The following is a 25,086-nucleotide window of genomic DNA, read 5'->3' on the forward strand; positions in this document are numbered from 1 at the left end:
CGCTATGTTGAAATATGCGTGGGTGAGAGAATCAGACAATCCGTTGGAGTGCACGGCATAGTGAGAGATAAGACATTGGTAGTCGAAGTTGTCAAAGAAATCGCTCTCTCGTCGCTCTACACGGGACAGACAATTAACGGTCTCGCCATGTCACACTTTCACTACAACATGGAATGAGAATACGAGGACGTCATCTAGAAACACCCTTGAAGGATGGAATTATTCAATCCATATTCTAGACTTAGATGATTATTTGGCAGATTAGTGCGTAGTGCCGTTTATTAACTACTTAAGTTCTTTAACTTAAGCTAAATCTTTCTGTTAATAGAAATTTTTATTTGTTGATATTAATTGTGCACCTCCATCTTGGGTCTCTGGATCTGCGTCTGAATGCAATAGTGATCATAGAGTTCTATCCAGACCGTTTCTCATTTGAATGTGTCTAGATAATTGACGCCTTACTAGATCTACATCAAGAAAGAGGCAAGATCTAAAGAATAAGACATCACGACGATATAGACAGTGACTGCACGATCTTTGTGACCCCTGGAGACCCTATTAATTGTGCCAAATTGGCAAACTATGCTGGAGTCCTAGTCAGTACGTGGTATAATTACAGCTAGATTATTTGATATGCATAAAAATAAATTGACCAATAGAAAATCGGAACTCTAATTAGCTAAGCTGGGTTTAGTCACAGATTTGCAGACCCAGTCTACCTAGAATCCTAGAGCAAACTTTCGCCCAAGATTTCTCTATAATAATTGCTGATGTAATTAGTGGACACTTCGTAAGATTTCTAAGGCTATTATCAAGATTATAATCTCGATGGCCGGAAGAAGCGTATCTAGAGGACCGAGAAATGTCAGTATCTAGAAGAGAAAATCAAAATCAAGGCGATTGCTAAACTCCCCCTTACTAGCGTCTGTAGCTAAGGTATTTCCAAAGATGTTGCTAGCAGTTCCGGTTAAGACGGGACTGTAAAGGAATTCTGAGTAGACAGTCTGTTGCCTGATTGGCTGCCTACCTAGGGTCCCGGATAATCGTTATTGACAGATCAACTCGCGCCGGGATCGGACATCGACGGTGAGCTGCTTGTCGTTGCTTCAATTTTGACGAAGACAGGTTATGGTGACGGGTAAAAAGAGTTGAACAGTCGGGACTTTTGAAATTTGTCGGGGCCTTATTTGAGGACGCGCTGATGAGATAACGTCGCATCCGGGAACTCAGTGAAGGTGTGGTTAGTTCTGAACGTTTAGTCAAAGTCGAAGTGATGATACGTTTGTCAACTAGAGCTATTAAGACGTAGACCTTGTAAATACAGCAACATTGCACTACTGTAGGTAAGGTTGACTACTGTTACAACGTTGGTATTGCCATTCTGTTTCTTACAAATAGGAAAGTAGATGGAAGACCAGGCTAACAGTTCTCATGCTTGTCTAACTGCACCAACTCAGTCATCTAGCTACAGTCAAGTCAGTCAAGTAGCTGCTAAACCTGATTTTTCTTTTCTCTATTTTATCTTTTGTGTAGATCATGACAAACATTGGATCATCATTTTCCACTGTTTTTTATGAACAGGTTCAACCTCTACAACCTTTTCAACCGATGTCTTTATTATCATTTACTGGCGATTCAAATTGGTCGCTGAATGGTGTTTGTAGCAGGAAACGACAAAGTCTAGATTTTCCAGGCCAAAAACCTTTGTTGAAGAATAGCAAAATTATTGGCACCAAAGACAATCCAATTTGCTTGGATGATGCGAGTAGTGGCAGCGACGGACTGTCACCTGTTGCAATGAATGAGGCTTTTGAAAAAGAAAGACGGGTCACTAGTATCAAAGAAGAAGTAGTGATATTGCAAGAAGTGGATCAACATGATGATGAGACACTTGCTGAAGGTACTGCCGTAACAGAATGCAGTTCTACTGTTTCTGACACCATGTTTGAAGCACAAAAAAAGAAGTTTGATCGAAGTTACGTTTGGACATATCAGAGTCCAGTAGAAGGTCCTGCACTCTCGTCATTACTGCATACTGTTTCAGAGTTACCATGTCATACCACCAGCACTAGAACAGACAATGATTTTTTTTCTAAATCTATCAGTCAAGCTGAACACGGTAATGCTAGGGACGTGTTCAGTGAAGGTCAGCTGTCTTTTTCTGAGATGAGTGGTGCAGTGTCTGAATCAGTGAGTAGAAATTACATACATATTTATTAAGTTTGAAGCACCTGGTATCTATTTACAGAAGAGAATGGTACATGGCTTTAGTATGGACAAAACCAGTGAAGAACAGAATAGTGTTGAAATACATGATGAATCATTGTCTTCACTGTTATACTTGAATAATAACTGGCAGAGCAGAGGAAGTGATTCTTCGAGTGTGGCGAGTGCCAGTGACATCGGTGGAAGCTACAGCAGTGGATGTGGGGGTAGCACGGCATCTTCTAGTCTTTGGGCATGTTCTCGCTCTACTGACACTCGTCATTTAGCTGGTAAGACAATCTAAATGGTTTGTCTTGTTCTGCGAGGAAGTAGTGGGGAGTTGTGTTTATCCAGCACGTATATCTCTTGGTGGCTCACTTGATACTGCCACCAGACAACTGATGGAAGCCAAGGAGGCTGTGAAAAAACTATCTGGTGACAGGTAAGTGGTTTGTTGGAAGTTATTAGTTTCAATAAGTTTAATTGTTGCAACTATTGCTGACAGGACAATGAGCAAGCTTCGAATCACTGCCAGAAGTTTGTATCAAGTAGCATATCATGGCAATTTGGAGAAAGTTGTTCTGCTGTTGTGTAAGAGTTATATTTGCGAGCTCATTTGACATATACCTAGTTGAGTAATTACAGCTAAAGGAAGTGATCCAAACGCCAGAAACTCTAAAGCCCATGGTCAGACTCCAATGCACGCAGCTGCCGACAAGGGTTGTGTTGCTACACTTATGGCTCTTAGAGAAGTAATCTTTGATTTGCTAATCAACGATTGCGTCGAGTGTAACAGTGAATTTGTCATCATGTACTTCAGGCGGGAGGAGAGGTGAATATAAGAGATGCCAATATGAAGTCTCCTGTTGTGAGATTAGGCAAGAGTTTGTGTCATTGTTCGGATAACCACTGCTTTGATTTCTTGCAGTTCAAGAGCGTAGAGCGAGGCCACTTACTTGCTGTTGAGTATCTTATCCATGTTGGCGCTGAACTTGATATCAAGGTATGTCAGACTCTAGTGTTCTATGTACTTCGCTCAAATGTGTTGTGGCTATTCATGCACAATGCTGTAATTATATTTGAAGTCTCATAAGGTTTATGCTAATAAGACAAATGGGAGCCATTGTACTTTATATGGTTGCTTTTGCTCAGGAGAGCCAAAAGTACAAAATGTTTTCTCTTTTAATTGCTGTTTTGTCTCCTAACGTTTCAGCGCCATACTCTAGTCTAATGTTTTCTGCGGAACTGCTTGGACAATGGACGGAAGTGCTAGGCTTATCTCATCTAGCCTTTAATATGCTAGCGCAAGTTGCAGGAATTAATTAATGCATTTTGTAAAAAAACGTTTGGAATGACAGCTTTTTCTTCGTTGCCTAGGTTTACATTAATGGTGTGCTACGTGCCCTTGATGCAGTTGTGTTTAACCCGAGGCGCGCTGCGCTATTTATGGTTACTTACAGTGATACCGCTGTGGACTTCCGGATAATCGGAATGCAGCACATGCGCTTGTTGTTATTGTTGGTGTTAATTAGCTTGCCACTCGATGTGATGATGTATTGGCATGCTTTCGAGAGGTACTGTATTCCATAGCTATCGAATCCCACGTGTTACTCAATAGTCAGCCGTCTAGTCGCGCGTGTGGGTTTTTCTTGTATGTGAAGTATCTGTCCCGTGTTACCTAAATAGCACTAAGCAGCCGCGAGGGTTTAGCACTTTGGTGCTTCTTAAGTGAGTTTTGTAATAAGTCGCTGGTGGCGTCGTTGACCTCTACGACTGGGACGGTACTAAGCTTATTTCAGCTATGAATCATCAGAAAAGGGACTTTGTAGAGAATTGCGTACTTGAAACAGACAGGGCGATAAATCACTTCCGGTTTGCGTATGTACGTGTGTAGGTGTGGGTGACTGTCCTGTCGCGGTAAAGGCCGGTTCACAATATCTACGCTGGCACCAACGTAGCGTAACTAACGTACCGAACGTAACGAACGTTCCATTGTGAATCAGGTTTAATTAATTAAGTCTTGCTAGTAACTGAAACTGTGTTTTCACTCTCCTTCCACAGCTGAGCCCCTTTGAAGAGCTACCATGGACTTGTCGCAAAATATTATGAATTTAGACACCAGTTTGCAAACTACTTGTTGGGGCGAGCCTTGGCGAGGCCTTTCCTATGTGTACTGTACTGTGTTGAGATGTGCGTGATGGTACGTTCGACGGACCCGTCGGAAATGACGTTAATTTTAAGCAGGTGTAAGATGCGTCCGTCTCAATTATGTATCCATGCACACCTACTTACTTTGATGGCCATGACTCACCCAGGACCCAATAAACAACTCCACTGCAGTGTTGACTGCGTGGGTGTCTAGTCTATTATGGTACTTTTTTGTGGTCGGAAATTTGCGATGAATTCTTTATATAATTATGTTTCTGGAATTCAGGTTTAGTGAAATCGTATAGTGGTTATTATACCATCGATTCAAGACATTGCTCGTGCGTGTTGTAGGTTGAAATTGACTAAGACATTGGTACCGAGGGCGTCAATGCGGTATGCTGTTTTATGAAAAGCAACGGTTATTAAACTTTGTTTATTTCGAATATTATTACTGTGCATAGTAGTTTGCGCGCCGACGCCCTGTACAACGTCGTTCTACAGTACCTTTTATGCTCTGAAACAACTTGAGGCTATATAGCTGTACACACGCACACTCACAGATCATTGGCGTTAGTGTAGACGCGCCTTAACTATATATATATATATATATATATATATATATATATATATATATATATATATATATATATATATAAGTTTGTCTGTCTTGTTAACTGATTCCGTTACTTTAAGACATCAAGTGGAGGTGACTTTTAAGATTGATGCTAACGGACGTTTCTATGGAGTGTTTCATTACTGATTGAGCGTATATACTCATATTCATGTCAAGACAGGTACTCTCTGAGTTGCGTTTGCACCGGCACTAAGCGTCTCTAGTTCTCCTTCTAATGTTCTGTTTACACTGTTGCTAACGATCGTTAGCCTAAAGCAGGATTGCCATGTCCGAATAGATTCGTATACATACATACATATTACATACATACATACATACATACATACATATATATATATATATATATATATGTATGTATGTATGTATGTATGTATGTATGTATGTATGTATAGTCAACGAATTTTTGCTGCAAAAAGCCGCCTACGAAAAATGCAGGAGGGCCTACGAATAATTAAAATAGATCGTCGCGACTAATCTAAGTCGTGCCTAATAGTCTTACGAGCATAGTGTCTCCAAGCTTTGTGTAGCCTTCTTCCTTGTGCCCAGTTTACTTCTTGCAGAACGGTTTCGGAATCTCTGAGACCATAGTTTTGTGATGACCAAGTATCCCGTTCACAACGTTTTGGTGGTCGTTTGTTTTCCGGACCTCACGAGGCTAAAACTAAACCCGGATGCTGCATAATAAATAATAGCGAAAACTTTTAGTAGCTTCCCTTCGTGAGCAATGGAGAAATCCACCACTTCGACTTAGAAATGAAAAATCTCGGACTTGTAGCTTAATTAAACTTCAAATGGGAAATTTTTGTACTAGAAATTGTTTGGCCAACAAAAAATTACTTAATTTATTGGCTCAATAGAACGTGCGTAAATTGTAGCAGGCATGGTGCAAGTGGTTTGTGTTATAAAGATTAGATAAACAGTACAGTATTCTTAAACAACAATAAAGAATGTAGCTTGCAAAGGCTGATTTGTCTATGGAAATTCTGAACAGTAGTGTGTGTGATTCCAACAGGACCATGTGGGCGTGTCTCCGTAAGTGACATTCGCCTACGAATTTTTGGTGGAAAAGTGTGCCAATTCTGCTAACATCGTAAAGACGTTGAGAATGTTCTTTAGAACTCTTAGGGAGGCACGTGAGCTTGACATCTGCGATGCATGTGTAGTATGACTTAGTTTTTGGCGAATGAGATCGGAGTGGCTCAGCGTTTTGCTAATGTTTCGAAGGAAGATGAGTCTACATTTCATAAACCACAGAAGAGCGCTGAGACTTCATTGTCTCGGAGTGAGGGTCCATGAAAGGAGAACAACGCTGCTCAAATTGACGTGCATGTATAGCTCATGCCTTGCAAAGGAGCGCTTTGTTTGGAGGATGCCTTGAATTGGCGTATTCTGGCATACGATTGTACAACGTCAGTGGACGGAAATGGAGTGGAAAGACAACTTCCGTATGAAATAGAGGAAATATTTATAGTTTGCGTCATTGTTTACGTTCTGCACTTAAAAAGTTGGTACTCATTACCGAAAGTCAATTGCTGTAGAACTGAGAGTTGCAATAGCCCTTATGGCGTCTTTCTGAAACTAAAACTACAGGACAATGTCTCATTTGTTGGATGTTGGTCAAGCTACTGTGTACCAAATCACGAGGCCGTCCGGCAATGCAATTGTAGGCAACTTACTTGAAAATATGTCAAAAATGCGTACAGGCTATAGGTGCTTAGAAGAGACAGTAAGGACATTGACGGTTTTCACAATGTGGAGGTGCCATTCATGGGACACATATTGCAATAGTAGCTCGAGTTAAAACTCTACTTGACTGTTATCATGGGAAATCTGTTTATTCAATCATACTACAGTATTCGTCTCTGACATTGATATTGGCCTTCAGGGGAATGTATTTATGATACCAGTCTTTGCAACAAGTGAGTTATGTCGTAGGGTTTGTGATGGCGCAGCCTTAGAACTATTCATTGTCAAGGTGTTGTTGTACCTGGTTGTGTCATTGGTGATGCAGCTTATCCGTTTCTGTTCTGGCTCATGAAACTGGATTTTGAGAATAGTATAAGACAGCAGCACAACTTTTTAATCTTAAATTGAGCAGCTTCAGGATGATGGTGGAAAGAGCTTTTGGTATGCTAAAACGAAGGTGGAGATGTCTTGCTGAACGACTGAAAGAAACAATTGAGTCAGTCGTTACTATAGGATCTCGCTTTGTTCTGCGCAACTACTGTATCATGCACAGCGATGACGACCTATAGACTGGATTGATGAAGATGATGTGCACAGAGGACAACACCAGTTGTAGCTTTACATTGTAATGGTAGACAGCAGAACAATATTTCAACAAGTTATTACTGAAGCTTTAGCAAAGGGTGACATGCCATAAGTAGTAGTGTCAAGGTTAGTAATAGCAGTGCGGTAAAGGTAGCAATACTGCAACAGTTTTAACTTAGTAGTTTTACAATTTTTGTTTTTGTGTCTACTTCTTTACAGTAGCTGCAGCCATTGTTGCGGACATCTTTTTTGCAAGAAAGTCTCTTGCTTCCTGTTCTGCTCATTTAGCCGCGCTTTTCATCATTCGCTTTCTTCCATTTCTACGAATCTACATTTCATTTGTTCATTTCTTCAAGAAATTCTCTGTGCAAAGCATCCATGTCAGATAGTTTTGACTTCTTTCATTTCAAGTCAATTGCTTTTCAGTAGCAGCTTTTGCAGAAGGACCCACCTCATCTCATCTGCCTCTGACTTACTGGAGTCACTGGACGTTCTTGTGATATTTGAATTCATTTGATGAACTATGCACAGTTGGAGACTTGTCAGACCCTGTAGATAGCATGGTAATTTCTTCGCTGACAGTTTTGTTGCAGAAGCAAATGTTGGTCTGTCTGCAACGACTCTGACAATGGTTTCACAATTGGGAAAGGCGGTACCATTCACTCCCTGCTTTGTTTGTGGCGTTTTTTTTTCTTTTTTTTTTGTTGTTGGCCGTCTTTAGATCGTCACTACATTAGCTGCCAGATTTTGGTTATTCCAATGCAGACAGCTGCCTCGCAATTTCATCCCATACCGTATGGTATGGGTTTGTTTCATTTCAAGAAACCGTTATTGTGTTTTGTTTTGGCCCAATAGTTGACCAGAGCTGTCATTTCATCGGCACTCCAGTCTGGAGAGTGTTAGAGGACAGAGACAGAGACAATAATACTCCTGTCTTTCTCGGAATAGTGACACCAGTCACCTAATCGGACAATGCTGCAGTGCTAAGAGCGGGAATACTGAAGTATCCGGACATCAAGGATTATACCAGGATGTACACGAGATACCCTTAACTTTTTAAAGTCTTTAGCAGGGTAAACGCGACCCACTCTAACGCTGTTTACGTCTCTGATGTAACCATGTTCCTACAGATCCGGATCCAGGTGGTTATGAAAGTGTTAATTAATTAATTAATTAATTAACTTAAACTCGTATTATCTAACAGGCGTGGTTCACCCTGACGAAAGCAAAGGACATTGATGAGGAAATTGGTATGACAGTTCGAGGTTGGAGTGCGCAAGTGTTGTGTTAAATTCAGTCGGTGTTAAATAAAGTATCCGTGTTAAATTCAGTCTGACGTTGAAAGAACAATGTATAATAGTGTCCTCAATCACTTGGTTATGTCTAGACTTTTTTAACACGCGTATCATTCGCCCCGACTGTTTTTAACAATGTACACCGTTAAATTTCTTTCAGATAGCGGGCGTTAGATGTTAGGCACAATGGCCGCTTCTTCGTTACAGACATCCGCTCTCATTGCTTCGTAGGGTAAGATGACCTGTTTTAGCTTAACGAGTTCTATTCGTGAACCACCTATACCTAGCTGATCTAGTCAACTAGCTTCCACTAGCTAGCTACACTAGCGTAGTACGCTCCTGCTTTGTGTTAGTTACTGCGACAAGATCAGGGAAGCTCCAGACGATATTGCAGATTGCTTGTGTAGATGTGCGCGTGTCAACCGAACTTGCAATACCTGACGAATTCGAACTCTGCAACGAATGCGGTAGAGATGTAAAGTATAGCGTTTCTAGCACGGACTAAATTATTTTTATCATAACCTATTTATCACCGACTAAGGTTAGTTCAATTACTGGACGTAACGTACAACGTTCGAAGAAGCTGCCAATTTGTCTAACGTCTAAAGCGCGCTATTTGACCGAGTTTAACAGTGTACATTGAAGAAAACAGTCTGAGCGTATGGCACGCGTGCTAAGAATAGTGTACACGTAATCAAGTGATCGAGGAAATTATTCTGCATTGTTCTTTTAACAGCAGACTGAATTTAACAGAGTCTTTTCAACACCAGACTGAATTTAACAGGATACTTTATTTAATAAAGGTGCTGTACTGGCGCACTCACGCATGCCACACCTCACATTACGGCAATATGTATTTTTAATTGTGCACTCTTTTCGAGCTTAAACCCCGGCTGTGAACATGTCTATATATCCCATTTCTACTCGTTGGTTCGTTTTCTTGCCAAACTACGCGTTTCTAGGCTTTCGAGGTAGCCGTTGTTCTATTGCAGGACCAAGGTCGATCACGAACTTTGCTCAAACCGGTTGTAACTCGGCAGAATGGTAGAAGATTGTATTTGAAGACATTTTTTGGTGACCGATTTCCACACCGTCTGTCCAGACGAGTCTTCTTCGAAGCTCTTCGCGTCGTTCGAATTAGAAGGACTCCTTTTGGGGTGTTGTTGCTGAATGGTATGGCTATGTTTTGAGTTCGTTAGTTTATTTTAATTAATTAAATTAATTAACACAAGCTATGAAGAATTCAGTCGGTGTTAAAGTGTCTTTTTGACACGTAGCTTGTTAAAAAGACTCTTTAACACGTTAAAAAGAGTGTTCTTTAAACAAAGTAGCTGTTAGAAAGACTCTTTAACTCGTTAAAAAGAGTGTTTCTAACAAAATACCTGTTAAAAAGATGCTATGAAGAATTCAGTCGGTGTTAAAGTGTCTTTTTGACACGTAGCTTGTTAAAAAGACTCTTTAACACGTTAAAAAGAGTGTTCTTTAAACAAAGTAGCTGTTAGAAAGACTCTTTAACTCGTTAAAAAGAGTGTTTCTAACAAAATACCTGTTAAAAAGATGCTATGAAGAATTCAGTCGGTGTTAAAGAATCTTTCTAACAGCTACTTTGTTAAACAGATTTTTTAACGCATTAAAAGGAGTCTTTTAGCACCACTGAATTCCTCATAACACAAGTACCACGTTCGTAGCGCCCGTTATCTGGTTTTAAGTCTCGATCACAATCAAGATTATTCTTGCTGTCGTCGTTCTTCCGGGTGTGAATACAACAAACGTGATCCCTTTCTGTTGACAAGGTGCTATTCAACGTATTCTGTCAACTAGTTGCGTGCCCTTCCGCACCGATTCCGTATGTTTTCATGCAGAGCTGTAGATTTGAAACCTGAACTCTCTTCCAAGAAGATACCTCTGGTCACCACGAAGGATGGATCATCAGCCGCCACAGAAGTGACGCGATCTCCTGTATGATGCTGTCAACAAACGGGTTTGTGTGATGTCGGATTGTGCGCAAACGACTTTGTCTGATGTTGGACTATGCATGCGCAAAGTGAACATAGCGGACTTTCTTGGTGTCGTCAGCGTGGACGGGTGGTTGTACTTTCGCTAGCAGACATCAGTTAGTTGACCTAGACTACAAGCTGCGCACGGCTCCTTTGTTCGAAGCAATTGACAAAGAAATCCCGGATTTCCAGAGATAACAATACGGTGCACTACACCGCAAACTTTCTTCTGCCGCTTTCTACTTTCCTCATTGTAACCAAGAAGGAAAGATAGATACTTGGAGAGTATTTATCCAGTGCAGGTGGTTACGAAACTTTCCTTGGTTTTCAAATGGTCAGTTGCTTGGAGGAGAATCTGTCGCAATTGCAGTTTCTTTTGTGAACAGCCAGAAAGAGACGGCATTATGTGAGAAAGACTTGGGTCTCGACGTTATCAACTTACAAGAACTGTACAGCAAAACCCTTGGTCACGATGACGTTCTACTGTCTGTTCCCCATAAGCGTGAACTTTGAAAATCATCAATATCTCTGCTGTTTAGTGGACTTTCGCGATGATCTCGGTATCGTTAGAAACCGCTAGGTCTGGCATTTCTGTTTATCAAATTATCTAAGCCTTTCCTGCAAACGAAACGGAAGGATAATAGTTGTGCATATCAAACACAACGGGTGGAGCAATGGTTATTATCCAATTATCTTGTAAGACCAACGGATCAGCAACTGGAACCACTTAAGATAATTGGTATAACATGGTCCAACTGGAGCAGCTCTTAGTGCTCTCATGAGCACACCTGGTGTGACCTCTACTTTATTACTCACTTCCGAGTTCACGCTTATGGGGAACAGACAGTAGTGTACGACGAATGTACTGCAATGCATCGTTATTGAGACCAAGGTGATCTCTTCATACCTAACTTACATAATCATGGTGCATGCAGGAGGAGATAGCCAGCTGAGAAACGTCGAGTTCAACAACAAACAAAGCAAAGTTATTTTACGTCAGGTCGTAGTAGCATTTAGGCTCTCTATCCTCCAGTCAGAGTGCCGTTCAATGCACGTCTCTATTGGCTCTTTGCTAATGTAATTTCGCTCTGACGCAAGTGTCTGCAGTCTCGACACGTGCCATCCAAGTCCACAAACAACAGGTCGGCTCTTTCCAGCTTTTCTCTTTGTCTCTGTCGCTCTCGTTCTAAGAGCGCTGGACTCAAAGCTTACCACAGAGGCCAACCAAAGATCGACCGCAACGTAGGAACATCATAGCTCTGCGCGTCGTCCTGCGTTGAGTGCAAATACCACGCTTTGTAGATTGTCTACTCGTTTAATGCATGCACTGTCTATTCCTCGAAGTAAGAAAAGGAGGACAAAGGAGAAGACGATATGCAGGTAGCTCACACGTTAACGAAATGTGATATCAGACGGAAAAGCAATGGACTACTCAGAGAGCCAATAGCGACGGGCATTGCTATTAGCAATTATCGTGAATGCACGCGTGTGTGCTCAAACACTAACCAAACGTGTAAAATCCTGATTGGAGGATAGTCTCCAGCCGGTCTTTTTCCTTCGCGGGGGAGACAACCGGCTGGACACTCAAGCCTAAGGAGCTGTAGGGTTTCTGGCTAAACAGGATTGGCTTTAACAGGCACCCGTGATGAAGATAGATTTCGTTCCGTGGTAACGTAAACGGAGGTAATTTTGTTGCCACACTGGAGGGTGGGGAGAAGAGAAATCGCTTTTAAGCACCTTCTCGTTGCTGAAAAGTACACCAGTACTGTAAAACTATCCCAACCAAAATCATACATGCACTTTCTATGCCTGCCAAATCAGTGAGTGACTGACTAGAAAGTTTCAAGACAAGGTCTTACAAATCCTTATCAATGCTGTTGATTTGTTTATTTCAATTCTACAGGTGATTGCATTATTTCACGTAATTGTAGTGAGTCTAGCAGAGGTCATGAGTTGTGTTGCAAATGCACAGAGTATGCAATAGACAGAGTTGTACAAAAAGAGCTGCTGTCTTTGTGTTCCTTTACTAGTGAACGGTTTTATTAGGTAATTACAATGGTGACAGTGGGATTCATCCCCACGCCTTCGAAGAGATTGGCAGCGTTTTGAGTTTAGCAAGAAAGAGTTATTAGAAGAGAGAATATATTAGTTAACATTTCGTACTGCAATAAGTTTAACCCCCTCTTTCGGAAATTCTTGGGTTTCGACCTGTTACTCTACAGCCAGCTTCACTAGTTGGACGAGCATGTGCATGTCTTCAAGCTTTGGAGTCCGGGTTCGAAGACTTCCATCATTTTAGTCATTTAGTCAGTAGTATTATAGTAGGTCTTGTCCTGATGCGACTACATGGTATAGTTTGTTGCTAATTTTGTGTCTCTAATACACGGGTATTATAAATATATTGTAGGAAGAGACTGGCATGACTCCATTGCACACGGCTGTTAAAAGAGGCTACGCCGATATTGTGGCTCGTTTACTACAGACGGGACAAGTGGATATAGACGCACAAGTAAGTTTTATTTACTGTGGCTATAATTTTGTCGAATGCAGTCTGTTTACACACAGGACGAGGGTGGCTGGACGGCTATTGTATGGGCTGCCGATTTGAAAAGTCTTCGACCTTTTACGTGTCTCTTGCAGCACGGAGCCGACCTTCACATTCAAGACGAGGTGCTTGAAATTGATTGCTGAAGTGAAGCGAGAGTTGGCGGGGCTATAACCGTGTGCGTGTCGTTGATTGTCTGTAACAGGAAGGAAACGTTTGTCTGCACTGGGCGGCTTACTCTGGTTGTATCGAAGTATTGGAATTGATTTTACAAAAATCCTCTTTTGTCAATGCACTGAATAATCACGGAGACACACCATTGTATGGGGTCGTTTTCTACTCGCTGTGGTGTCTGTCTGCTGTCTTAGCTGTTGTGTAATGTTATGTAGGCACGTTTCCGTTCGTCGTGGATATTTGGAGTGCGCTAGGTAAATGGCAATTTTGGGTTTTTGTAGAATCGTAGTTACGTGATATTTTCACAGGAATCTGCTTGTGAAGGGTTCTGATCTTTCGTTAAGGAATAATGACGGGTACAGTCCTATGGATGTACGTTACGTTTGATCTCAACGATTGTGGAGCCAACTGTGTGACATGCTGTCGTTTTTGCGTCTCTGTATAGCTGGCAGAGAGTCGAACAACTCTAAGTAAGCTACTGAAAACTTTTTACGATCTACGCAAATTGAAGTCGTCGCGGAAGGCGGCTACCCCCCGTCTATTGTCAAGGTTCGCAACGTTTATTGTAATGATCGGTTTCTTTCACTTTGCTTTGGTTTTAATTGTAGCGATCTCTCTAAAGGTCGTGAATCTGTGTATATTTCTTGCTTTAACGATGTGAGGCGGTGTTACTTTAGTTTGTCCCTGTAGTTTAATCTTTCTTGATTTTGAGGTGGATGACGAACCTGCTCCTCAGTTTGTGTACGTCACTGAACCACAAGAAGGCCCTCTGGTGCGTGTAGAACGGCGACTTCGAAACCTGCAGGTTCCATACGGGAGTTCTGGAGGCTTGATGTAATTATTGCAGTAATCGAACTTTGCTATTGACATAGGGCTGCTCTTGTGAAGGCTCGTGTGCGAACAACCGCAATTGCGATTGTGCTAGACTGAATGAAAGAAAACGGATTTGGTATGACGAGGTAAATTCAAGTGGCACGCGCTACCGCCGAAGACCGTTTACTGTTGCTTGTGGTCTAGGAGGGTTTGATGTCGTCAGAAATAGAGAAGCTGTTCAAGCCGTTGATCTTCGAGTGCAACGTAGCGTGTAGTTGCAACGCCAAATGTCGCAATCGCGTTGTGCAACGTGGAATGAAGTGAGAAAACGAGCGTGAACGACAATCATTGCCTGAACGAATTGTGTTATATAGGTATCCCTTGGAAGTATATAGAACAAAGAGAAAAGGTTAGTCATACAATGATGTTATGCTTTGGTTGCAGTGACGAGTTGGATGTTGAAAGGATGGGGTGTCAAGAGTTTAGCACTGATTCCCAAAGGAGCGTTTGTGTGCGAGTGAGTTAAAGCGTTGTTAAAAGTATTGCTCGAGGGTGGACTTTTACTATCTATAATTTTAATAGATATACGGGTCTGCTGTTGACGGACAGGGAAGCCGATAGCATACACGACGATACGTATCTCTTTGACTTGGATGTTGAAGTATATCTGAGGGTGTTGGGTTTGGAGCTGTGGTTTGGTTTATTGTTGTTGTCTGTTGCAGGAAAACGTGGTCGGTTGCATGTGCATAGATGCTCGTGATTACGGTAACGTCAGCCGCTTTATCAATCACAGTTGCGAACCAAACATCTTTCCCCTTCGCGTTTACACAAGTCATCAGGTGCGAAATTTGGTTGTGCTCTGTTTTCTTCTGTTGTGTCTGTGTCAGGCAATAGACTGGTTTGTGTCATCTATACTCGTTTCTGCACGGGTGATGAGATTGCTGTCCCATAAGAGCAATTGTCGTCACGTTTACAGCCGAAATTAAGCAATGGTCTTTGTATTTCCGTATGTGTGTTTTAGTTTGTTTGCCTTTTGTGCGAAGGCATTGAAAGAGCTTGCTTTCCTTATTATATGCGATTATATGCTAGGGTCTAGGTTAGGTGCAGCATGCTAATAATTGATAAGACGGCAATGGCAGTGCTTTACGGTCACCTTTATTATTTTATTACTCAGAACGGCAGATGCTCCGTCGATTCGTGGCATGCTAATGAATTAGGTAGGAGTCTGGTGTCTTTATTAGTAGTGAAACGGCCTACGCGTAGCGTCCGTATAGCGAAGTGGACAGTCGCGTTCATCGTTCCTTAGCAGAAGTGCTAATGAGACCGAACAATTTCTCGTATTAATTAAAGTGTTCATGGTTCACGTTCGGCACCTTAGCAAATCTTTTTTACACAGCATGACCGATTAACTAGAGGCATTATAATTGAATAAAGAATATTATGGGAGATCTTTAAAACATTCGTTATTGTAAAACGTATGCAGCTTGCCTCTTTCTCGTACAAAATGTGTGCAGCTTATATGTACAAAATTAGGGGATTGAAATATAACAGAAAGGAGCCTTTGCAGCTGAGTGAGCCATCCTGCTGGTCAAATGGGCTGTTCTCGGCAGCAGACTTTGGCAAGAAAAAGAGGTCGTTGCCACTACTGGCATCTAGGGATATGAGAAGATTTGGTATGACGAAGAACAATTTGACGTGTGACCTGCCTGTCTGTGGCTCAGGGCCTCTATATAGCATTTGAAACCACGCTAGATTCACACGTGCGTTGCTCACACGTTATCCAACTATAGCTGTGAGCTTTACTGGTTAGTGTTAAGAGGCTGAGCATTGCGTAACCGCGTAAGAATAAATGTGTATAGTCACTCAGCCCGTTGCTTATGTGTGCTCTTTGCTCCAGTCGTTTCATCAGTCTCACTCTCAGAACAAACATTACCCTGGTCCCAGCATTGAGCCGTCACCGTGTGGAGTTCGAGCACTGCATTTTTTTCTTGATTTTAAATCTACTGCTCTAACATTTCTGCCGTGTCGTTTGTCATGCACCAACGTCTACATTTGAGCGGTGCGGTGCTGGACACCACAGGCCAAAATGTTTTCATGTAGATACAAATGTACTACCACTTGCTGGAATGTAGCCAGGAATTTATAAATATGTATAGCGAATATGTTTTTGCTATCTAGAATTGTAGATAACCTTTGACATGTTACAAACTAATGGAGGTAACCTTAGAGGTCACAAAGCGGAAGTCGGACTCCAGTGAGTTGGTCATTTCGCATCTCCAAACCCCATAGGCATGCGCCTGTGTTATGAGGAGTTCAGTCGGAGTTAAAAAGACTTTAAAGACTCGTTTTACGCGTTAAAAGAGTCTTTTTAACAAAGTACCAGTCCGCGCATCTCTGACTCCGCCCTCAACGCTAAACGTTTCTGGTCACACATCAAGTTGGGAAGTTTGGCGCTATCTCAGAGCAAACTTGATAGCGGACCATTATGCTAAACAAAACCGTACGAGGCGGTTTTGCAATAAGTGTAGGCTTCGTTTTACCGCTTCATGTAGACTTTGATATTTGCCTAGGCAAAGTAAAATGTGCTTTCGCATCACTGAATCACCTTCTAGCGCACGCAAAATGTCCGTCAATTAATTGGTATACCTCTTGTGAAAGTCCATTGCGCCAAATAGGTACTACTCTACTGGATTGTTTTGGCTGATGTGGCCAGACCGTTGTCGGCAGGTCTAGTACTGGAGTCAAGAGTCTACTGGCGCCCGAAGGTCTGAGTCACTTCAGAGTTATACATGTCTGTCGCCTAAAATTCACGCCAAAATGAAAATTCTATCGCCAATTTTGGCGACATAGCGACAACTTAGACACCCCTGAATGTGTACAGCGTTTGAAGATGCAGCCATTTTGGCTAACGTCTAACGCGCGCTATTTGACCGAATTTACAGTGTACATTGAAAAAAGCAGTCTGAACGTATGGTACGCGTGTTATAAAAGTTTACACCTAATCAAATGATCGAGAAAATTATTGTGCATTGTTCTTTTAACACCAGACTGAATTTAAAGGAGCATTCCGGGAGATATGCGATATGGTTCTGTTAATGGGAAATCCATACTAACCAAGTTGGGTATCTGGGCGCTATCTCAGCGCAAACCCGACAGATGTACGTTAAGAACTTTTCCTAACTTAACTGATGGGGCCGTTTCAAGAATTTCGTCTGCCAAGTGAAGCGTTTTTTTGCGCGCCATCAGATCTTGTGAGCCTTACTGACGCAGTCATGCTCCCGGAAATGGTCTCTCTGTTGTTTCCGTCGTTCCAAGAACTGTGGAGACCGTCGTGCTACTTTCAGACTGACCTTTTTCGTGCGATTTATTTCCATCCGGCAACATTTGGCGTTTTGTGAGATTCTTTGGCGTTGAAGGCAATGGACACTGTCGCCGATCGTGTTCTAGCAGTTTACGAGGCACTCATCTCTACGCAGGAACACTTTTTGCGAACTCCCTCGATCACCGGACTTCGCTATTTCGGCTGCGCACTACGCTGCGCAGTTTTCCGGAGTGTTCCTCTAGCAGAGTCTTTCCAACAGCGGACTGAATTTAATACGGATACTTTAATTAGCACATGCTATTAAGAATTCAGTCGGTGTTAAAGAGTCCTTTTAACACTTAGTTTGGTCTCTCCTTGCAAGTATTATATTCTTTCTTGATCATCTTTCGCAAATACGCTACTAGATATGGTCACTGTATGAACACCCAAGTACATTTTATATATTGGTACATGATTGTACTTGTCATGTTTTTGAACAATTGACGGAGCCCGTTATTTCTGCATGTGCATTCTGTTTATACAGTTTGCCACGAAAAATTATTATTATTTTCTAATGGCACGGTGGCCAAGACCAAACTTTGCCTAAATGTTAATTTGTCAGAGAAGGTTCATACTTTGTACCCAACGGTTTAGTCTTGATTCGGAGTACATGCGGCGACAAAATGTAGCTCAACCGTTGACAGTGCGTGACCGATGCAGTGACGTGCGGTATGTTTCTCATGTCTTCGTGGTAGTTAGCCAAATTTGCCCAAAATAAGCATAATCAGTCGCAGTCAAGTCCAACTTCCGTGCAGAAACGACAGGGAGCAACGGAAACACTGGATTGTATAGTAGCTTTTAAAGAGCAAGTTTTCAGTGGACTCTAGCTAGGTTACTTCCTTACAACAGACGTTCAGAGGGCTTATTACCAATTTTCCACTTTGTACTCTGCACACAGTGCTTGCCTCTATCACGTGTACAGAATACTTACAAAGTAATGACATGTTCCTAATCAGTTTTATGTTGACCTGTTATTATTTCTTGTCAGGATCGTCGGTTTCCTCGTATGGCATTTTTCAGTCTGTGTGAGATAAAACCTGGTCAGGAGATATGGTAATTGGTCAGTTTTTTCACTTTGTTTCCAGTATTTTGTATCTCTGTAATCTCTGCAGTTTTGACTACGGTCCCCGTTTCTGGAAAATAAAGACTAAAGAATTCCCGTGTTTGTGCGAAGCTGCGAGTTGTCGTTTCAAGAGAAAGCAACTTGTCTAGTAGTGCACGACGTCACGGAGCAGTCGGAGTGATCGCTCACCGTTGGTTAGACCTGCCGTGTACAGAAGTAATCAGCGTTGTTCTACGTAGACAAACAGCGTAATTGCAACGCCATTTTTAAGTGTGCCAATCATATTTATTCGTAATAAATGCTTGGCTTATTGCACATGCACTACACTGAGATTGACCATCTCTAGTGGTTTTGATGTGATTCATTCTAACTCGTTTGTGTATCTGCGTGTTGTTGCGGTGCAGTCGAGGCATGGGTTTGGCGCAAGGAATGTTTGGAATTTGCTCATACCTAAAGAAGCTCAGTTTGCGTGTTTATTTTAGCGCATACCGCTCCTAAAATGTGGTTGTTATAATTTCTTACAAATTCCTGGTTTTGGCGAACACTCTCACAGTAAGTCTAACTTGGTATGTGAGATGTCCTTCGAACAACGTTGCTGTTTTCTGTTGCGATTGTTTTGTGTAGCCCAGATTCCGGTTTTCTTGTGACTGACAGGCTTGACAGGCCTAGTTATGAAGAGACGCCGAAGTAGCTACATGCATGAGCGTGTGAAGTACGACATAAGCTGTGGAAGGAGACGCTGTACTTCTCAGAGAAGTGGGTTACTCAACGTGTTTGCGCACTCCTTGATCGTTAATTGCTCGTTTGTAGCTCCTAAACCACAACCGTAAGTGACTGTGAATAGCGCTCAAGATGTAGCTTCTTAGCTATAGCATACACAGTGGGTATTCTGGACCATCTGGACTAAAGTTCTGGTGTAACAGTGGTCCAGCGTTGCGATGGCTCGGTGGTTCGGGGTCTTACAGTTTCCTAGAATAATGTGGAAAACTTTTGTATCTATACTACTAAAATTGGCGGTGTGTGTGTGTGTGTGTGTGTGTGTGTGTGTGTGTGTGTGTGTGTGTGTGTGTGTGTGTGTGTGTGTGTGTGTGTGTGTGTGTGTGTGTGTGTGTATGTATGTATGTATGTATGTATGTGTGTGTATGTATAAGTTTGATAGCCGGCTAGACCGGATCGCCCACAAGGCTAAACTTTGGGGTACAAGCGTAACTCGACATGGGTAAGAACATAGGCAGGGTGGCGTCGTCTTCCAGCTATTTTAGTCGGGTCCCCTTTTGGGGGTGCAACGTAGAACGACATAGTGCTGTTCGTCGTTCAGAAAGGAGACTGAATGCCCCTGATAGACTCAATTTGAAGGAAGTTCCGTTACGTGAGCTCAATCTCCTAGGGTAATTTTGTTTTCTCATAACTAGGTGTGCAATGCTCACTTTAAAATTTCAATATATTCATTGTTTATTCACATGCCATTGTTACGTCACAATGCTATCTACAAGTTCCATCAGACAAGGTTAGCTGTAGATGATTTTACTTATCTATACTACAGTACTAAATTGACGGTGTTTGTATATACTGTAAGGTCTAGGTTTGATAGCCGACTATACCGGATCACTGAAGAGACGTGTCACTGCGCTTGCACCGAATCCAACCTACACCGTACCTGCACCGAGCACTACACTGAAACGTCAAAATGGAGCGCGAACAGTGTGATAAATCATGCCTGCGTGGCAATTAGATAAGCTATACCGTATCCTAAGTGTGAGCCTTCAAGAAACTGCGCGTGACTTTCAAGTTTCTGTCCATATCCATATTTCTGAACGGGAATAATCTAACCTGCCCGTGTGGAGAACGGGCCCGTGAGCTAGTTATAATATAATATAGTGGATATCTGGTAGATCAAATATATCAGTAAGCATGGTACTTCAACCAGGAGAACCGGGTTAGTTCTGGAGTTTTTGATGCTGCGTGACATGCTCTTTGATGGAGTATTTACTATTTCAACATCCTGTAGAGGATGTTAGACATGCGAGGCCTACATAGTAGCTAAATGGCCATTTCCATGCATTCGTATACGTCGGAGGTCTCTCCCAATCTCTCTGAATCATTCACTCGAGAACCTAATTCTAAAGCAGAGATTGAGGATGAGCTTGGGCATAATATTTTATCGTATATCAAAGCTAGAGAGACAATGAAAGCTAGACGAATGCGCTGAAAGAACCTGCAACTATTTGTTCATCTATAAGACGCCAGCCACACTTGGAAGATCGATCTCGACTACCGATAGAGAACTTTGCTGCGATGAAGACTCACTGAAAGGCAGGTGTGGGTATATCTTCCAGAGAAGGAGCGGTCTGCTTATCTGTCTATCTGAGGTAGTTGGAGGAACGCGGATGGACGGACCGACCTGAAACATATCGCTGTACGCGTACACGAGGCCGAAGAACAACATGGATGGGTTGGGTGGCGTTCGCCGGGTCGACCGTCGCGCAAATTTCTTAATTAATGATGCGACCAGAGTCGTTTCAGATATGGCTCGCGAACCCCGACAGCATTCCCCTAACAATTCAAACCGTCCCTCCAATACTTTTAAAAAAATCGAATGTTTTGCTCCGATTAAACCAACGCTAGAACGCCTGCATGCCTTTTGCCGAATTTGACGGCTGCACGAAAGTCGTTACAGCTATGTTTGTTTAATTAAGTACGGTGGTAGCCGGCAGGCGTATGGCGAGGCCGCGTACGCTGAAACGTACGGCAGACGGCCATAGTATCAGCGAGCATTGTTGTATCTACGTTGCCCGGGCAATGCTTGGCCACTGCTGCCAGAAAAATGGATAAACTGGCCTGAAAATATCGCTGTAGAGCACGGAAGACAACATAGGATAGTACCTGGCGTTGCGGGGTCCCTTTGAGATGTCGACCATCGCACAAGATTTCTTGATGATGTCATCATAGTCACACCAGATTTAATGCACGCTCACAACGTTCTTGTTAAACTACCGCCATCCATCGAAACGTAAGGTAATCCGGGGTTGCTACTCTAGTGTATATTGTGTATCGTAAGTAAGCGAACTATCGAACTTTACGAGAAAGAGGGGCGAGAAGCCACGATCGACAAAATTACAAAAGGTAACACTATATATGCTGTAAAAGAAGCGGGCCAAAGTCTGCCATTGAACCTACAGCACATATACTCTCTATAGGGGCTGGTCAATCTAGCTGTCCAGGGGCCGGACTTTTGCTGTTGACTGTAAATTACTTCACGTGACTTCTGGTTTCTGCTGCCCGGATGTCTCTGAACGTCTTTGAAGCGACGACATCCAACGGAACTGTCGAAATGGCTCCGAACGAGCGACTTAGTACATATACGAGGAACCGACTATACGGGTGAGTAAGTAACTGCAAGTGACCATAGGTGTGCGTTTATATCAACGCGCATATAAACAATCCAAATGCAACGCGCGCTACTAAATTTATAACGCGGTTTTAAAAAAATTGTATTGTTTAATATCACTATAGCTCATTTGTAGATTGTTATCAACAATGTACACATCATAACGTGCGCTTGTCCTATTTCATATTAAATTCGATAGACGCGTTACAGCCATATATTCTTGTTGTATTCTAAATAAAGGAAGTGTGGAACGTGCGTGCGCTCTTCCATCAGTAACTGTAACGCTTGTTTCAAAGGAGTCCCCAATTTAGAATCGTTCTACTACAAGTCGTGCAAACGGTACGATACGAGTAATAGGTTTCTGAGGCCATACTCTTACGATGTGATGATAGCTCGTGCGTTGAAAGCGTTTTGGTATGTTTATATAATTAATTAATTAATTGATTAATAATAAATTACTTAACAAACCTACACAAATAAACACATATGCACACAGCTGTACAGGCTTATTGCTGTTTTCAGTAATGATGAATTGGTAGTGTAGAGTTTGTTACGATGCAGCTAGAGATTGCTTCACCTAGAAACTAATCTTACACTAGGGGAAATTTAGTAAAGAGAATCATACAAACTTGCATCCAAGTGTTCTCAATAGTGTCTGTATGAGAACCTGTCTCGGGGTCAACAAAATTCAAGGAATGGTTGACCGACAGATGGTGATAGCCTTCATCGGCCAGACAATCATAGGCCTTCCAACAATCGCTAATGATGGTAGTTCCTATAGGTAAAACGTCATCTTACGGTCTAGAAATAACTAAGTTAATCTATAGTATAGATATTTGTACCAGGAAGGATATGATCTCGTATGACGGCTAACAATGTCGACGAGGTGCGATCTTCCACCATTTTTTAGTACTATCACGAATAATACAACACTAGACGTAAAAATTAACGCACCCCTCACTTGTAAAAACATTTTTTGTTCCTCTTTCTATCCCACCAAACACCCACTGTCCAGCGACAGACCGACCTCGATGGTATTTCGGTCGGCCAAACTTGGATTCATCGACTTCGACGATCTTTCCATCTTCTCCAAGTTTAGCGTCCGCTGTATGGCGGACTAGAATAGTTCCACAGACCTCACGACAAAAGACGCCCAGTCTACGTACGTTCTGCTGGAACGCACACCCGACTCGAGACGCGCAACATCCTGAGGGATCCGTACCTAAGCAAAGTTAAAATCACAAAGTCGATCAAGATGAAACGCAGGACATATTCGACGACGTACACATACCTTTTCCGCACCCAAAATAGGTGAATTCCAGTATTTGGCGAATAGTGAGACGTGACTTGTCGAACCACGTCTCAGAACGAATGCTACGTTCTGTTCCGCAGCCTTTTTTCGTACACCTCCGAGAAAAACAGTCACTCGACTTCTTGGCCGTACGTTGCGTTGCCAACAACCGGTGAGTGTCCAGGCACCCTTCAATAGTCTCTAGCCGGCGAACCAATTCGCTGTGAATCATCATGCACTGCCATGTACGTCGCACAATCAAATATCTACTGACCAAATGACTGAATATTACGCCAGTAATGACTTAACTATTAACCACACCTCCTCATCAACGTCAACCGGCAAGTTACGCCCTAACCACTGTAACTCATTTCACAGGCTCTAGATTACTGTCGGCAGTGTGGACCTTGCGTGCACCGGCGCTACACGGGTCTGGGAGGTCGAGGGTACATGACTTTGACTGGTCCATGACTGTGGTGCGCATGCATGTACAGTAAGCAAGACATGGCAGCATCTGCACACAAAGTCGTCCTCTTAATCGAACCTTTTTGCGGAGGATCTCATGAGAAGCTAATGAAGTTGTTGATTGAGTCCATTCCGGGATGTGAGCTTCTGGCTATGTCTGACAAGAAATGGCACTGGAGAATGCGAACATCAGCACTTTACTTCGCTAGGGTGATACCGCAAGATCATTGCTACAGGTATAGAACTTACAGTACAGTAAGATCTAGGTAGATATCGGTTTCTGCATGTTTACTCTGAGTCTGTAGGCAAGCATGTGCTGATATATATAGAGTCCCGTATCTGGTTTCGTCTAGGTTCAGACGCGAGATCGCAATTGTCTGGGTATGAAATATAGGACAACGTAGAGACGTTAGGTAACTATTCTTGATTCGTGACAATCAATGGATTTGGCTCGTCCTAGCGAGAACGAGACTCAACTAAACCTCTACTACTGGGTACACTGGTCTGGAAATCCGAGGCTACAGTATGAATCTGGATCAGCTGAATGTTACTCCTGTTTGCTACTGAAGCAAAAAACGAGAGGTCAGGGACGCTGGTTTACAGGACTTTCTGTATGAAATGTGGAACAAATTAATACTACCATTTCACGAGCAAAGGAAATTAGATATCCAATAGCAGAGGGGAATACCCTACTTTTTACTGTGCAAGTTGGACCTTTTGTACTCTAGATTGCTTAGTAGGCCTGTAAGATACTGCTACATAAGGAATATTTGTTCCCTAGATGTTCAAACGGCACCGTACGATCTCTACGCCGCAGAGAGCAATGAGGAATTGGCTAGAAATACGTAGAAACATGTCTTAAAAGTTGATTTTAGCACTAGACATTGATATTCTATTCTTAATTAAAATCTTGACAGAATGTCTAAATTTGCTCGTAAGATGATGATTGTGTTCCAGGCATCCGAAACTAGAAGGCTTGACTTCACTCAACTTTAACAACTATCACGGCTACAAACGAAACATGATGACGCTGCCCATACGATTGTTTGGGAGATGAGACATTAGGCTACTGCAAAAATAGATTTGGTTGTGTCTGTGCTTTAGTAGCTCTACATGAGAGGCCATTCGAAACTAGAGTTAGGGCATGGTAGAGGTTTAGTCGACTCTCGTTCTCACTAGTCGAGTCTCGTTCTCGCTAGAATGAGCCAAATTCATTGATTGTTGCGGGTCAAGAATAGTTAAGTGACGTCTCTATGTTGCCCTATATTTCATACTTAGGCATTGTGTTGGACCAAGATCTCACATCCAAATCTAGATGGTACGTATTCGAAACTAGATACGGGACTCTATAGGCACTATTCTGTTCACAGGGACTATCCTTATCCTGGGAGCAACTCCAGTATTCCCCAGCTGCTGCATGACAGGCTATACGTAGC

The 25,086-nt window shown here is 42.4% G+C and overlaps 2 protein-coding genes across 4 annotated transcripts; both read left to right on the top strand.

Annotated features, from left to right (window-relative positions):
* The first annotated feature begins 1,043 nt into the window (after positions 1-1,043).
* Positions 1,044-18,876, top strand: LOC134191096 (histone-lysine N-methyltransferase EHMT2-like). 2 transcript variants are annotated; one of them, XM_062659662.1, is made up of 26 exons: positions 1,044-1,235; positions 1,294-1,343; positions 1,399-1,475; positions 1,534-2,190; positions 2,249-2,495; positions 2,560-2,647; positions 2,711-2,796; positions 2,851-2,957; positions 3,026-3,073; positions 3,134-3,208; positions 12,958-13,059; positions 13,116-13,220; positions 13,301-13,416; positions 13,485-13,523; positions 13,578-13,641; positions 13,715-13,818; positions 13,878-13,926; positions 13,982-14,074; positions 14,142-14,228; positions 14,287-14,402; positions 14,457-14,491; positions 14,548-14,599; positions 14,665-14,743; positions 14,805-14,921; positions 18,432-18,496; positions 18,556-18,876. In XM_062659662.1, exons 3-26 carry the CDS (start codon positions 1,407-1,409, stop codon positions 18,653-18,655), a joined length of 2,700 nt encoding a protein of 899 aa, XP_062515646.1. In that variant the 5' UTR covers positions 1,044-1,235; positions 1,294-1,343; positions 1,399-1,406; the 3' UTR covers positions 18,656-18,876. The 2 variants fall into 2 exon arrangements, with proteins under 2 accessions (XP_062515646.1, XP_062515647.1); XM_062659663.1 differs by having other exon boundaries at positions 1,294-1,339.
* A 4,759-nt stretch (positions 18,877-23,635) lies between these two features.
* On the top strand, positions 23,636-24,764 carry LOC134191647 (glycosyltransferase-like domain-containing protein 1-like). Of its 2 annotated transcripts, none has more exons than XR_009971825.1 (2): positions 23,636-23,886; positions 24,432-24,553. XR_009971825.1 is itself a non-coding variant. In XM_062660268.1 (2 exons), exons 1-2 carry the CDS (start codon positions 23,672-23,674, stop codon positions 24,705-24,707), a joined length of 315 nt encoding a protein of 104 aa, XP_062516252.1. In that variant the 5' UTR covers positions 23,636-23,671; the 3' UTR covers positions 24,708-24,764. The 2 variants fall into 2 exon arrangements, 1 of the variants encoding a protein (XP_062516252.1); XM_062660268.1 differs by lacking the exon at positions 24,432-24,553 and adding an exon at positions 24,608-24,764.
* Positions 24,765-25,086: the final 322 nt, after the last annotated feature.

Source organism: Corticium candelabrum, chromosome 15 (genome assembly GCF_963422355.1).
Source record: "Corticium candelabrum chromosome 15, ooCorCand1.1, whole genome shotgun sequence".
In the NCBI taxonomy this organism is placed as follows: Eukaryota; Metazoa; Porifera; class Homoscleromorpha; order Homosclerophorida; family Plakinidae; genus Corticium; species Corticium candelabrum.

What these genes read in the sequence shown, in the direction of transcription:
- LOC134191096 (XM_062659662.1), top strand. Translation starts at nt 1,407, where the DNA reads ATGGAAGACCAGGCTAACAGTTCTCATGCTTGTCTAACTGCACCAACT. An exon ending in AAAAAACTATCTGGTGACAG is followed by an intron (nt 2,648 to 2,710) that starts GTAAGTGGTTTG and finishes TATTGCTGACAG; the next exon opens with GACAATGAGCAAGCTTCGAA. An exon ending in AAAGGAGCGTTTGTGTGCGA is followed by an intron (nt 14,600 to 14,664) that starts GTGAGTTAAAGC and finishes TAATTTTAATAG; the next exon opens with ATATACGGGTCTGCTGTTGA.
- LOC134191647 (XM_062660268.1), top strand. Translation starts at nt 23,672, where the DNA reads ATGTACAGTAAGCAAGACATGGCAGCATCTGCACACAAAGTCGTCCTC. An exon ending in CCGCAAGATCATTGCTACAG is followed by an intron (nt 23,887 to 24,607) that starts GTATAGAACTTA and finishes ATTGTGTTCCAG; the next exon opens with GCATCCGAAACTAGAAGGCT.